General features: G+C 59.3%; 1 protein-coding gene across 3 annotated transcripts in view; it reads right to left on the bottom strand.

Moving 5' to 3' along the window:
• Positions 1–15,742, bottom strand: part of RARG (retinoic acid receptor gamma) — a 63,508-nt gene that overhangs the window by 20,379 nt on the left and 27,387 nt on the right. Inside the window, exon 1 of one of the 3 annotated variants that reach the window (XM_038379116.2) lies at positions 8,661–9,066. The exons of the other annotated variants lie outside the window; for them this stretch is intronic. Within the exon in view, the coding sequence (XP_038235044.1) occupies positions 8,661–8,811 (151 nt within the window). The 5' untranslated portion in view covers positions 8,812–9,066. Of the gene's footprint in view, positions 1–8,660; positions 9,067–15,742 lie in introns of those variants that run through there. 3 annotated transcript variants of the gene reach the window in all.

Raw genomic sequence — 15,742 nt, forward strand, 5'->3', positions numbered from 1 at the left:
AGAATTAGCTATGTGAATGGAGGACTGGTCCATCAATGGCTATTAGCCAAGTTGGTGAGGCTCAAAATCCCTTGATCAGGGTGTCCCTAAATCTCTGTTTGCCAGATGCTGGGACTGGACAACGGATGGATCACCTGATAATGTCCTGTGCTGTTCAGTCCCTCTGAAGCATCTGGCTCTGGCCACTGTGGATACTGGGCTAGATGGACCATTGCTCTGACCCAGTATGGCTGTTCTTATGTGCTTATGAATGACCCAGCCCAGTGAGGTGTAATGGGGACCACAATGACAGGTTTCAGAGTAGCAACCGTGTTAGTCTGTATTCGCTAAAAGAAAAGGAGTACGTGTGGCACCTTAGAGACTAACAAATTTATTTGAGCATAAGCTTTCGTGTGCTACAGCTCACGTCATCGGATGCACTGTGACTCGTGCTCCATTCTGGGGGCATCTGCCTGGATCCTGGATACCTTTTAGGGCATCAGTCCTAGATGGGTCTCTGCTGTGAGGAGTGTAAAGAGGATTTTGTACTAAGGCGGCTGGACATAGATAGATCCCTGGAGTTGTCTCTGGATCTGTCTACATGGCAGCTGCTACAGCCACAAAGCTACGCCATGCAGATGGGCCACTTAAGCACCATGATGTAGACACTTCCTACATTGTTAGGTTGATTGAACTACAGCACTTAGGCCATGAAATTCTTCACAGTCCTGAGCGATGTAGCTAGCTAGGTCAACCAAATGTTCAAGCATAGACCAGGCCTCTGGCTTGCTAGCTCCCAGCCTGGGCTAGGTCTTCACCAGGTCACGTCTACACTGGGGCTTTGGCTGGCATAGAAATGCCATTAAAAATCACCCCCTCTCCAACACTGCGGCACCAGCAAAGTTTTCCGGTCAGAGCTGGCCCTGGGCTGCTCCATGGCTCCCCATGGTCTCCCCGAGACGTTGCCTACACCCGGTGGCGTGTAACTGCATGTGGGCCACGGAGCTGGCTGCCACTGGGGCATCTGTCTCGGTGTTTTCAATCCGAACCGCTCTGGTAAAGGATGGAAGATGCTCTCATCCCACCCCCGGGATCGTTCCTGGGTCTGCAGCAGCTGGATAAAAGGACTGGTTGCTGTTCAAACACGGTGGTGGTGGTTAAAGCAGGGCCAGGCAACGTCAGGGAGTCAAAGCGTGGAGCAGGGCTTTGCATTCCCATCAGGTGGCTGCCGCATGCCAGCAGGTGCAGCGAGCAGCAACCTGCCAGAGTGATTAATAACACTGATCCTTTGCCCTTTGAAAGTGCTCCACAGACAATTGTTAATTAAGCTTCCGGGAGGCAAAGCAGGGCTTTGGTACACGAGGAAACTGAGGCACAGCGCAGGGAACTGACTGGCTTAAGATCACACAGCTAATTCCTGGAGCAGCGGGAAGAGAATCCAGGAGTCCTGATTCCCAGTGCTCAACTGTAATCCCAAAGGTCACCCAGCACCCAAAACTGAGAACAGAATCCAGGAGGCCTGACTCCCTTCCCCTGCTCTATCCACTAGATATCACTCCTCCCAGAGCTGGGGAGGGAACCCAGGAGCCCTCCCTCCCAATGTCTGCGCTCGCTGAGCTAGGAGGGGAAAGGTCAGGGGAGTGTTCATGGTAGTTCTGATGGAGCTCGGGGCTCTGCCAACCAGCCTCATTGTCAGATACAAAATCAGATTCAGGCAAAGGCTTAGGTTGGGCAAAGCCAAGAGGGTAAAGCAAAGAGGAAGCGTGGCCTAATGGCTATGGCCTTAGGCTGGGACTCAGGCTAGACCTGGGTTCTAGTCCCAGCTCTGCTATATGACCTTCTTGAGTAAGTCACTTCCCTGTGCCTCGGTTTCCATAGCTATACAATGGGGATAATACACTGACCTCCTTTGTGGAAGAGTTTATAAGCTGTTTATTCTGCTGCTCTGGATGATCAAAGTGCCAGCCCTGGATTTGGCCCAAGCAACAGTGTGGGTGGCCGAGGGGTCCCCTGCACCCCACCAGCTCCCATTACATGGAGGGGGGCAATCCTGTCCCATACACTCCATTATATTTCAACCCCTCTCCCCACACACAGGCTCAGCTCTGGGGCCCTTTCTGGTCCCTCCCCGTGGCACTGCAAGGGACTCAGCGATGGCATGGGCACCCAGACAGCACTCTCTCAATTGCACCTCCTCACCCTACAGAGTGAGAGCTGGCCCCTGCCCCCAAAGAATTGACAGTCTAGACAGAGGGTGGCGGGGGAAACTGAGGCACAGAGACTTGACCACGATCAGTGGCAGAGCTGGGAATAGAATCCTAGTGTCCCGACTCCCCATCACTCCTGCTGTACTCTCCTCCTAGAGAGCAGGCGGCCAAAACCCAAGGTCTGTATCTGTACCTGACCTAGCACTGCCAGGGGCTTCGTTTCCCCTTAGCGTGGAGCAAGGACTTTGGGATCTAGGAGCGGAGAAGAGCCCCTTGGTCGTGTCTAATGCAGCTGTCCCAGCCAGGGCAGGATGGGTCCCTACTACATCGCTTTAACCTAAAGCGCCTGGGCTCCTGGCCCTTCCCCTGGAGAGACGACGTGCCTGTCAGATCCAGCTCCTGGCCCCAGTGCAATGGGGCTCCCAGCCTTTCCCCTGGGGGGAAGTCCCTCTCTGGCTGGATCGGTTCTCCTGCCACTATGTTTTTCCACTTTTCCTAATTCCACCCTCTGTAACGCATCCCTCTGCCCCTTGGCGTTCACCCGCCTCCACCTACCCCACACATCCAGCTCCCTCTCGCTCCCCTCATTGCATGTCCATCCCTTCGGCCCCAGGGCTGAATGCAACATTTCTCTCCCCCTGCCCCCCCATCAGCTTTCCTCCCCTCCTGCCCCTGCCCCTCCCCCTCCCCCATCCCAGCGCTTCCTCCCCATCCATTGGGTGAGAGAGAAAAAGGGGCCCAGCTCCTGGCTTCTTATCAGATCTGGAGCCTGCTGGTAACTTTACAAGAGGCTGGGACAGGCTCCTGGCCCGCTGAGGCCACCAGCTATCGGGCCTGTCATTTCCTGGAGAGAATCACATTACAACCCTAACTTAATCCCTTCCTAATAGCTTCTGTATACAACACGCCAACCCTCCCAGGAGCCCTGGGGTGGGGGTGTTACTTTGGGGAAGGGGTGGATTGAACCATCCCACCTGCGCCCCTAAATCCTCAACCCCAGAGGGAGAATGCTGGGCGCTCCACTCCCCTGGGGATGCGTGTGGAATGGAGGGACACGCAGACGGAGGGACAGATCTGTGGAGCCTGTCACCCCATTCCCTGGCAATCTGACAGCCCCACCTGCAGACCCAGCGCCGGGAGCCAGGAAGGGCCCAGGCCCCGCGCATCCTAGGGCTTAGCACTCAGAGGCAGCCACAGCTGCTGCAGCCCCAGGCTGTTTTACACGGGGCTGCCCGGGGAGGCGTCGACGGGCTCCCGTGACTCAATCTCCTTCCCCAGGCACCAGCTCAGGCTTGCAATCGTCTCTCTGCCAAAGCCACGTGGGCACCTGACGTACGGTGCTCCCCTTCCTCCCCCCCGCCGCTGCCATGGCCCCGCTGCCAGCCTGTTCCTATAATGCTGGGTCATTTCCTCTCCGTGCAGCAGGTGCCCCTCCACCACCCGCCCAATAGCCAATCAGAGAGGGGCCAGGAGATGGCGTCACCCCAGGGCAGGGTCCCTCGCTAGCCAATTGCATCCTGCCCGCCGCCACATGCCCGCGTCAGAGCGGGCACCAGCAGGAGGGTATAAGCAAAAGAGCCAAGTCACCGGCAGGAAACGTTCAGCACAGAAGGGGCAGCTGCCGAGCTAACTGGGGCTGAGCTCTGCAGTTGACGCAGGCCCCAGCTGGGCAGCGTGGGCTGGAGGGGGCAGGACTACAGGTGCTGTGCCCAGCTCAGCCCTGCCCTATCTCTGCTCCCCCTTTGCTGCACCCCAGCTCAGGCCTGCAGCTACCCTTCCCCCCATGCTGCAACCCGGCTCAGCTGCCTGGCATCCCCTCCTCCTTCAGCCCTGCGCTGCTTTCCCATCCCAGCACCACCCTCCACAGCTCTGAACCCTCTAGGAGGAGCAGCCAGTGACTCACCCCATAGGATCCCCCCACTACTAAGCAGCCCCCGCCGCCCATGGCTTTTCCAGCCACCCTGCTTGCGCGGCACCTGCCTTGCATCTCTCACCCCTTGCACCAATGGGCACTAGCCTCAGCATCCTCACCCCTTGAGTCTCCAAAGAGCCAAATACCCTCAGAGGCTTGGAGGAGCACACTGGAAGGGGTCATGGCCCACTCCACCCCATGGCTCCTGAGGTGTGGGGCATTCAGTTCTCAGTTGTTAGGGGCCATCCTTTGGGGGCTGTCCCGGAGGGTCAGATGGGAATTTGGGCTGCCCCAGGCCAGCCTGTTCAGGCCTTGGCCTCTCTGCCCGCCAGCGGGGCTGCTTAATGCCAGCCGCTATGATGGTGTTGGTAGCCAGGGGCCTTGCGTGTGTGGCTCTGGGCTGTGACTTCCCCTGCAAAGCTCATCTTCCACAGGACACCAACCCACCTTGCGGCTCGTGCCTTTTGCTAGCTTCTGGATGCACACCAGCGATGCCAGCACAGGGTGGCTGCCTATCCCACTCCTGGACTAGCTAGAGGCATGGCAGGTAGAAGGGCAGGGGCGGTCTCGCCCTCCAGCAAGGGAACATTTAGGGGCACACACCACTGGGGACCACTTATCTTATCTGGGCTCATTTGTGGCCCCACAGCTCTACCTGGCAGCCAAGACACCCCATGCTCACAGGAGGCTGCAAAGCTCTTGACTGGTATCTGCCAGGACCATGCCAGGATCAGCGGCAATCCACGGCCCTATTGAACCCTTTAATACAAGATCACTGGGCAGCCTCCCGAGGGAGCTGTCATGGGGTCAGCTCTCCCGCAAGCCTGGTGCTGATGGCCCAGCCCACTTGCTCTTGCTGGGCCCAGCCAAGGTTCCTACTCCCAATTCTCCCGCTGCCTGACCTGGGGCAGGAAGTTTGGTGGAGGTTGGGTTTTTTTTTTTGTTTTTTGTTTTTTAAAGCCTAAATTGCTGAAATTGAGGAAATTCCTGCCCTCGCCTCGCACAGCTTCAAACAAGCCATTTATAACCGGCCGTAAAATGTTTGCAGCTGGGTCACTATATAAGCCATTTGTCTCAGTAACTGCATTCCTGACACTTTACAAAGGGAGTAATCCACACACGGCCCTCCCCCCCCCCCCCCCCCGCATGCTCAGACACACACCACAGCCAAACACCCACACATGCCTGCAGCCTCAAGCAAAGACACACAACCGAGCCCGGGGCAGGACTGACGGCTCACCCAGAACCGCACCTCCACCCCATGCCCAGACACACCCATGCAAACCAACACACACACAAGTGCACGCTCCTCTGCTGTCTAGGAGACACACATTCACCCACATCCACATCACTGATCAATCACTACAGCAGCTCTTCCCTGCCCGGGAGGTGCCACAAGCTACTAGGCTGGGAAGCTAAGTAACCACTGCTTTTGCCAGCCCAGTCCCAAATTCCCTCCTGCTCCCTTTGACAACAGCTGCTCCTGGGCCATCCTGGTGACCTCGCTCACTGTGGTTTCCAGGACATCTGGGTCAGCAGAACAGGGGGGTTGAAGAGAACTACCCCATAAGTTGCCCTCAGGAAGATTGCTGCCAAGGTGGGGGTGGGGATAGGGGCTGGATGGCAGGAAATCGAAATAGGACTCTTCCACCTAGGGTCTGGATAGGGGCCCTGGCCACTCATCTCAGTGGGGCTACGCTGATGTAAGACCTGCACCCATGAGCCTTGTGTACCCTGCTGCCTGAGGGGTGAGGGTGGCCCCAGCTCCCCCAGTGTGCACAGAGCAGGGGCCACCCCTCTACCCAGCCTGATTCCACCCTGCTATGTGGGGTGACTGGCAGCCAAGCAGAGCGGGAATTCTGGTCTGGCAGGGCCCCAAGCCCCTCCTTCCCAGGTGGGGATGACAGCAGAGGAGCCCACCCCCAGGGTGGGGACAACCCAGTTGGCCTGTCTCCACTGGGGGAGATTAGCAGCTAGGCCCTGAGCCAGAGGAGTTGCCAGCCCAGAGATGAGGACAGACAGAGGTGTGTCCTCACTCAGGAAGGGGAGGGGCGAGCAAAGAGCAGTTCGGTTGGGTGGGCCAGTCCAGCCCAACCCACAGTCCAGGTGCTGCTTCTCCGAACTACCTGGGGGTCGGCTGGGGCTGGGGCAAGGAGAGGGGGGATTCTGACATTGGGTTACCAGCCGGAACTCAGGGGCAGAGAGGTCACTGGGGTAGAGGGAGGGGTGTTAACACAAGGGGGGGCACTCATTCCAGGCAAATGAGGAGAACATTTTAGGTGTCACACGCAGCCAGTGCCAAGGAGCAACTCATCACACCCAGGATGGGGAGTCCTGGATTCTATTTCCAGCTCTGCCAGTGACCCGGGGCAAGTCCCTTCGCCTCAGTTTCCTTTCGTCTGTGCAGATGTCTATGAGCTCTTTGGGGCAGGGACTGGCTCTGCTGCAGCACCCGGCACATAGGGGACCCTGATTTCAGCAGAGGCATCTAGTTGCTACTATTCTAAACAGCCACAGGAACGTGCATGTTCCACCGGACCCCAATCCCTGATTCCCACCGTGGTGAAAGCAGATGGCTGAGGTAACAACAAGAGAACTGGCTCTCCCGGCTGGGAGGGCACTGGGAGAGCACTCAGCCCTGGTTGTTCTCTGGGGCACCCTGCACCAGGTCAGGACAGAACCATTCAGGCACATCTGCATGCAGCTGTCCTGCTGTCATCCAGCATGGCTCCTGGGAGCAGGGACTGCTGGGTCATTTCCCACCCTCCTGCCATAGAGTGGGGAGAAGACCCCAAGCTGGGAGCAGGTTAATCAGCATCCCCACTACACCTGGGAGAGGTGGGGCCCTGCCCAAGCTAAAAACTCCAGGGGGATGGGTACCGTGTGGAAAACTGAGGCTGAAGAGAGGAGCGAGTCAGGCTAGGAGCTGGGAGCAAATGAAGGAGAGAAAGGAAAAGCAGTCACCCTCCTCCCCCCAGGCACACATAAATGGGGGCCCAAATCCCCCCTCCCCCGCAGTGTTTTGGGGTGTCTTTACCACCTGGCTCTGAATGCCAGACAGGTCCTGGCTTTGCAATGGATTCCTAGTCTAAGAAAACCCATCTGGGTGGGAACTTTGCGGAGGTGGCATCTTAGGGATTCAGCCAGGCCTTGACCTGCTTCCCTGGCCCAGGGTGCTAAGGAAGGGTTATGTGCCACATTTTGGAGCGGGGAGTTAGTGAGACAGGGGCAGCCTTGGCAGGAAAAAGCTTGGCAGAGCGGGGTGGGGCTGGCTCTGAAATGAAACCATTGGAAAGGGGTGGGGGGGCTGAGATGGAACAGAGAAATGGTCAGATTTACTTGGGGGAGGGTGCCCCACAACATCCCTATGCCCATCTCTGCCCCGCTAAGTGCCTGGGGCTGCAGACGGGGCACTCGCCCTGCCCTACAACCGGCTGCTGAAAACAGCCTGTTCTTCAACTTGTAAACAGTAGTGGTGGCTGCCAAAGGCGGAGAGATTTGGCGGCCACTCAAAGGGAGCCTGTGGGCTGAGAGCAGCCCGGGGTCCTGGGGATGGAAGATTTCTTCCCCCCCCCACCCCGCTCCATTTACTAGTTCCACACCCCTTCCCTGCTCCTGGCCCTGCCAAGGGGGTTACAGGTGGGGTGCTAGATGCAATGCTGTGCCCCCTACACCTCCGGCCACAGGGCTCCTCTCCCAGCACTTCTCCAATCCCTCATCCTGTTTGCACGGCTCGGTGGATCGCCGCCAAATTTCCATATTTAAAAGAAAGAAACAAAAAATTCCCTGGCTCTGGCTAGTAAGGATGGAAGAAATGACCCCTCTAGCCCTGCTCCCCGCCCCCCTCCGCACCTTCCTGAGCTCCCCGCCCCCCCATACACACACCCCCACGCCCTGCTCGAGGTCCCCTGGGATTGGCTTCAAAGCGCACCCTCATCTGGTCCTCATTTTCCTGCCCTCCGGGGCTTTTCATTAACGCGCTGAAGACAAAGGGGGACTGGAAAGGGACACGCGCCCCCCCCCCACCCCAGCCAAACAAGATAGGGGACCCCGGGGCCCCTGGAACCGAGCCATGTTGTCTCCCCCACTGCACCCCACCCCATCAGCAGGGTAAAGCGGAGAGAGGCCATGGATGGAGGATGACGGGGGGGAGGAGGAAACCCACGCCCCCCCCAACCCCTCTCCAACAACACTTCTCACCAAACTTCCCCCCACCACGTAAAGTTCTAAAGCAGGAAACGAGCGAAGCGAAGAGCCGGGGCTCGACCGCGGGAGCGAAGTGGGTTCTCTACTTCCCCCCCCCCCGCCCACTCGCGTAACAACCCCCCCCCCACGCGCACATGTATAAACCCCGCGCCCCATGCCCCAGGCCGGGCCGGCACACGCCCCGCCACACTGGCGCCCCGAAGCGCTCAGCCACGGGCGTGCACCCCTCCCCACGGCAACCCCCAGCCACGGCCCAGCCCCACGCGTGGCGACCCACCCACGGCACCACATCAGTCACGCCGCGGCCCACCCCACCAACCCCTCCCTTCCCCAGGGAGGAAGCGGGGTCCACCTACATTGCAGGCTGGCCGGCTGGGGCCAGCCGAAGGGATCCAGCGCCCCGAAGCAGGGGCTGATGCTCGCCTTGCGCAGCATGCAGGAGCCTTGGTTGGTGACATCGAAGAGCTGCCGCGGAGCTACGGCGAACGCCTCCATGCAGTCGTACATCGCGGCGGGGAGGGGGGTGATTTGGGGGTTGGGTGGGGGGAGGGAATCCCTGCTGCGCCCCCTCCCCCACAACACCACAGGGGGCGAGAGCCACACTTCGGCGGGGGGGCGGATTTGTTGGTGTGGGGGGGAGCCGCCGGGTCAACTGGGACCTCCCCAAAAAAGCCCGGCACTGGCTGGTGGTGCTGCGCGGGACGCGCCTGGGGTGAGTCCCACCGGCTAGTGCTGGGTACCTATTGGAAAAGCAAACGCCTTTGGCTGGGGGTGGGGCTTGGGACAGAGTGGGCGTGGCTATCAAGAGGAGGGCACACCTACACACACACACACACGGGCTTTCGGAAACACACACGTGCACAAGCTGCCCCCAGCCCCCCCCCACACACAGTCTTTCTCACACACAATGCATCCGATGAAGTGAGCTGTAGCTCACGAAAGCTTATGCTCTAATAAATTTGTTAGTCTCTAAGGTGCCACAAGTACTCCTTTTCTTTTTACACATACACAGTCACACATTCTTGCCGTTCCACGCAGAGAAGGTCTCACACACAAAATGTCACACATGCACACCATAGGGACACAGCCACACAGTCTCTCACCTAGTTCCAGCCTCGCACACAAGGTCTTAAGAGCACACATACAGTCAGTCTCACACACACAGTTACACACTCAGTCTGACACACAAAGTGTTTCGCAGTGTCACATGCACACACAGTCTCATACACAGTGTCAGTGTCACACGCAGCCTCAGTTTGTCATATGCAGTTTCGGTGTCAGTGTCACACGTGCACACAGCCTCATATGCACACAGTCTCTGTGTCATATGCACACACAGTCTCGCAGTCTCACATGTGCAGTGTCTCAGTGTCACACACAGGTTCATGCTCACACACAGTGTCACAGTGTGACACGCAGTCTCAGTGTCACACAGTCTCAGATGTGCAGTCTCACACAGTGTCACGCTGTCTCACAATCTCACACAGACAGCCTCAGGACCATGCACACACAGTCTCACATGTGCACACCATCTCTCTCACACTGTCACGCACACAGCTGCACACTCTCACAGTGTCACACGAAGTCTCACAGTCTTGCTCACACTGTCATGCTCACACAGTCTCACATACACCCGGACACTCACCCACCCACAGGCAGTGGTTTTATTTCCATACACATCAGCTCCACTGCTTGTGGGCAACAGGGGCTGTGGGTGGCAAAGCCTTGACACCAGGGATGTATTTACACGTCCCCTTGTGCCAACCTGCCCCCCCCCACAAGCTGCCTGCACAACCCCATCTCACCCCCACCCCCACCCTTGGGTAGGGCGCAGTGATACATTCCTGTGGCTTGAAAGTCTCCATTTCCTTTCAATCTCAGATGCCTCTCAGTAAAAATAAGATCCGCCTTCACCCAGCTCCCCCCGCCCCCCACGCCCGCCTCTGTTGCCTGGGCTGGCCTGGCCTCCCCCCTCCCTGGTCTTCCCTTCCCCCCATCCTCCTCCCTGGGCCTTCCCTCCCCCACCGGCCTAGCCTACCCTCTCCACAGCCTAAGCAAGGCCAAGCCGAGTGGAGCCATCCTCCCCTTCCAGCCCCTCCCCCTGCTGCCTGGCCTGGACTCCCCCCCTCCCTGCCTTCCCTTCCCCCCCTGCTGCCTGGCCTGGCCTCCCGCCTCCCCTTCCCCCCCTGCTGCCTGGCCTGGCCTCCCCCCTCTCTGCCTTCCCTTCCCCCTCCCACCTGGCCTGGCCTGGCCTGGCCTCCCTGCCTTCCCTTCCCCCCCGCTGCCTGGGCTGGGCTGGGCTGGGCTGGTCTCCCCCCCTACCCCCTCTGCTATGTGCTGTGCAGGCTGGCTGGGCCCAGCCTCCCACCTCTGCTGCCTGAGCTGGCCCAGCCTCCCCCTAGAGCAGCCTCTCCCCTCTGTTACCCGGGCTGTCCCGGCCTCCCCCCCACACCGCCCCTATCCACTGGCTGGGCTGACCTGGCTCCTCCTATTCCACTCTAACCTGGCTCTCACCAGCCTTCCCTACTCTACTCCCTGGACCACCCCGGGTCCCCCCAGGCTTCTCTCTCCACTAGCTGGGCTGGCCTCCTCCCCCGGCCTTCCCCCTCCCTGGCTGGGCTGGCCTCCCTCCTCAGCCTCCCCCCCCCACTGGCTGAGCTGGCTCCCCCCCCCTCAGCCTCCCCCGCAATGCCTGGGCTGGCCTCCTCCCCTGGCCTGCCCCCTCACTGGCTGGGCTGCCCTCCCCACATCTCCCCTCACACTGGCTAGGCTGGCCTGCTCCCCCAGCCCCCTCTCCACTGGCTGGCCTGAACCCCTCCTGCCTCCTCCCCACTAGCCGGGCTGTGTCCCCCCCCCCGCCCGCTCACTGGCTAGGCCTGCTTCTCCCCCCTCCGTCTTCCCCCTCCCTGGCTGGACTGGCCTCTCCCCCAGTCTTCCCCCTCCCTGGCTGGGCTGGCCTCCCCACCATCACTGGCTGGGCTGCCCTCTCCAGAGCCCCCTCTCCATGGCTGGGCTGGCCCCTCCCCCAGTCTTCCCCCTCCCTGGCTGGGCTGCCTTCCCCCCCTCACCAGCTTCCCCCTTCGCTGGCTGGGCCAGCCTGGCTCCCCGCTCGCTCGCTGGCTGGCTGGGCCAGCCTGCCCCCCCCCTGGCAGCTCCCCTCCCTTTCCTTCCAGCACAGAGGCAGAGCAGCGAGCTTTGCTTGAACTCTCGGAGAACCCCCTTTGGGTACAGTAACCTTCAACTGACCCAGCTCCATGTCAACCCTTCCCTTCCCTGCCTGCAGCGCGGCACAGATCCGATGAGGCGCCGCCAGGACACAGCGGGCTCCCGCCTGCTCCTACTGAGCCCCCCCACCCCGCCCCCCCAGGCCTCTGCCACTGTTGCCCCCCCCCGACCCAGGACAGGGGCGACCTTCCCACCCCGCACGCCCCTGCCTCAGCCACGTCTCCCGTGTGGAAGGGCCAGTTCGGGATACGGGGCTCAGGGGTTCTCTGCAACGGGGCGTCTGGAGCTGGGGTTTTAGCTCCAGTTTCGTAGCTTGAGGCCCCGGGTCCCCGGGTGGGGAGGGGGGGCTATGTTGGTGGAGCTGGTTTGAAACACGGTTTTCAGCCAAGACCTAGTCAGGGCTGTGGGGGTTTCAACATGAAATGACTGGGCCCTAATGCCCCTGCTGCCTCCTGCAAAGAGGGAAAAGGGGGATTCACAGCGGTTGTGGGGGGCCGCGGTCCTGAGCCTCTGGAGGGGCAGCCACGTGGCTCCACAGGCAGCTTCAGCAATTTATAATTGCCTGGAAAAAATAAACCGTCAGCGAGAGCGAGAGACAGACCCGCCCTGGGAGCTGGTCACTGAGCCAGGAGCAGGGGCCAGAACCCAGTGCCTCCTGCCAGGGGGTGAGCATGTGTGTGTGCAGGGGGCCAAAGGGGGCAGATCTGCTTTACACACCCTGAGGATCTCCTAGAGCAGAAACTCCTGGGAGATTTGGGATCAGGCATCCCCTCCAAAACTGTCCCCATCAGAGCATCAATTCCCCTCCCCTCAGATCTCCTGGGGGAAACCCCCTGTACTCCCCACATCAGATCACCCATGGCAGAGCACTCACAAGTCCAGTTGGAGCAGGGCAAGTCTGAATGGAGGGGCAGTATTCCCTTCCCCCCCCCCCGCCTTAAATTCTCAATGCACCCTGAACTGGCAAATGATGTATAAAGTGACGTACACATTGCGGCTGGAAAGAGGTTGTGTGTGTGTGTGTGTGTGTGCGCGTAAGGGTCAGCTATAGGTACACACACACTGACCCGTGCCACGGCGGACCCCTGGGTGGGGCATGCCACGTTGCGGCTGACGTGCTGCAGGGCTCGAAAGGGTTTTTCTTTCCTCCTTCCCTTTCAAATGCATTTGCTGAAATCCAAAAGGTCCCAATTAGCCTGACCCGCCTGCCCGGTAATTAAAACCAGAAGCCGCTCGGCACAAACCCCGGCTCTGTGGAAGGCCTGAGCGTGGAGGCACGGGCTCCCGCTCCTCTCCCAGACTCACACAGACTCTATTAAGCCTTGCAGACATTCCCTCACTCCCTGGGCGTAGAACTCACCCGCTCAAACTCTCGAAGCAGCCCCACATCGAGGGGTCCTGTGCCAGCTAACATCGGGGGGGGGCAGGGGGCTGGAAGGAGCCCCTGGACTGGGATGGGCCCCTCCCAGCTCACCCCGGTGGGGGTTGATAGGAATGGAACGGAGCCAATTCTTTGCAGGGAATCTAGTGAATTTTGCCCCACAGCTGTGTGGGCTGGTGGGTTTTTGTCGTTCACATTACTTACTTGTGAGTGTCATGGGGCACGCTGGGGCGTGCGATTGCACGAGTCACTGTTGTGCCAGAGGCTTCAACATCAGCAGGAAAGGAGTGAGCGGGAAGCATTTTGGTTTAATCATCCTAACTTGTGCTCAGGGAGATTTTTGGTACATTATTCACTGTATTCACACTCGTGTTGGTGTGGCATATATGTGCAAGTTGCATCGAGCGTGTGCCAGTGCAGCACACGCATGTCGGTGCACACTTGTGGTACAGCATGCCTGTTGGTGTGGTGCATGTGTCTGCATGTTCATGTTGGAGCATGTGTTCTTGAGTCAATGTGATGCCCGGGTGTGCATGCTTGTGTCACTGCACATGTTTGCATGTGGCTTCATCATATACGGGCTTCTGTCAGTGCAATGCATGTGTGTATGTCATGTCAGTGTGGCACATGGAGACATCTTGGAGTGATGTCTGTGCATCTGTATGGTGTATGCAGACATGTGCGATGTCTACAGGCCTTTGTGTCCATCTGTCCATGCTTGTGTGGGTGTGATATGATCGTGTTAGCACCGTGCACACGTGTCTACATGTGCATTCTCGGTACAGTGTGGCATGCGTGTCGTACTGCTTTGTACTTCTGTCAGTGTCCATGTGGGTGTGCTGCTGTCGCCATGGCTCTCCTGTGTGCTCACATCTTTTCAACACGTGTGTTATTGCCCTCTACTTACGTCACCCTGGTACGTGCTTGCCTTGGGCTGGCATGCATAGGCATGTGTGACGTGTGTGCCCATGTGCTGTGCATGTATCTGAGCTGCAGAAGCATGTATGTTCCTCTCAGTATAGTGCGTGTGTGCAGCGTGTCACGTCTGCACATGTGTGGCATGGGCACGTGCATGGGATGTCTGTTGCATGTGCTTGCGTGCAATATCTGTATGGTGTGCACACCCTTGTGGTGCATGTGTGTGGCATGTGAAGCCGTGTGTAATGTCTGTTTTTTTGGGGGGAGGGGTCGAGCTTGTGTTTCTGGGGCAGCGAAGACTCTAGCTCCCGCTCCCATTCAGGCTCCATTCCGGAGCCCCCAGGTCTGCCACACCCCCCTACCTGCTCACACCCCACCCTGACAGCCCCTGCATAAGGCCAGGTGACAGCCCTCGACTCACCCCCAGCCTGCTCAGCCTCATCCCCTTCTGCTAGTCACTCCCCACCCAACCGCTGCCAATGAACTGGGACCCCCAACCCGGGTGCTTCTTGCCTGCTCCATGCAGAGCGCCCGACAGGAAGGGCCAGGGCTGCCTAGTACAACCTTAGTGACTCTGATAGATGGAGCCGAGCTGGGCTGGGGGGAGGGCAGAGGCCTACGAGAAGCTCCCTCCCCACACACACACCCCACCCCAGCTGCAGGCAGCACAGGGACCAGAACCCCCTCCCCCCAACCTGTGGCAATTAAAACTATTAGCCTTCTAATGTTTCACGAGAACCAGATGTGCCTGCGCCAGCCTTTGTGGGGGTGGGGCATGGGGCAGGCTAGCGAGATGCCAGCATCCAGGTCCTCTGCAGCCTTCTGCCCACCGGCCAGGAGCCCCCGAGAGCCGCCACTCAGCGGCACAAGGAGATGCAGTCTGGCCCGTGGCCCGGTGCCCCAGAGAGACTGACTGGAACTCCCAGCTTCCAGTGCCCTCACCCCGGCGGGCCACTGGGACCGGTGCATGCTGGGAGTTGTAGTCTCCCTGGTCCGCCCCCCTGAAAGAGGGCAGCTGTGGACTATGGTGTAGGACTCCTATGGGGCCACCCCGGTGGGTTAAATGGGGCTGATTGCATCAGCAGGCAGCACCCTTGGCGTTAGGGTGTCACCTGCTCTCCCCGTCACCCGCACCTGAGGGAGCCACTGTCACTCACTCCCCTGTCACCCGCACTGAGGGGGCAACATTTTCTGGGTCACTATGTCACCTGCTCACCCCGTCACTCACACCAGGGGAGGGGAGGACACCTTCTGGGTCAGGGTGTCACCTACCCCCCAGTCAGCCGGAGGAGGTAGGGTGGCAGCCTGGCTTTACCATGTCCCTGGAGGTACAGCGTCACCTTCCACCTCTACCCCCATAAGCTGGCTGAGGGGGCACAGGGAGGGGAGGGGATGCTGCTGGGAGGATGCAGACCCCCAGCCCCTCGCCTGCCCACCCAGCCACTAAGGCTTCCGGTCTGAATAAAGCCCTGTTTGTTTTGCACAGAGACGCTCACACTTTCCTTCTTCTTTCCTTGAGGCGCTCCCCCCCCCCATTAAGCTGACCCATGCCAGAAAGGAATCCCTCATCTTGCTGGTGGCTGGCTCCCATGTGCCCAGCTGACCCAGGGCTAAACCTCTGTTCCCCCCATCCTCTGCCCCCGTGCCCATGTTGCTCCCTCTGTCTCAGGGGAAACTTTTCTCTTATTATGTCTGAAATCCCCACAGCCTCCCAGCTCCAGAAGACATTGATCCCCCTGGGGAGGGGAAGGAGCAGGCCCCCACAGCACCAAGTTGGGGAGGGTGGGCAACAGAAAGGCCCCCTCCCAAAATGACCTGTGTTTAATGATATTATAGACACCCTGCCCACCTAGTACTTGCACAGCATAGACATGAACCTTGTTCCATTAGCAATAGCACTCCTGCTGGGAGCTC

This window comes from Dermochelys coriacea, chromosome 20, assembly GCF_009764565.3.
Source record: "Dermochelys coriacea isolate rDerCor1 chromosome 20, rDerCor1.pri.v4, whole genome shotgun sequence".
NCBI classification, from domain to species: domain Eukaryota; kingdom Metazoa; phylum Chordata; order Testudines; family Dermochelyidae; genus Dermochelys; species Dermochelys coriacea.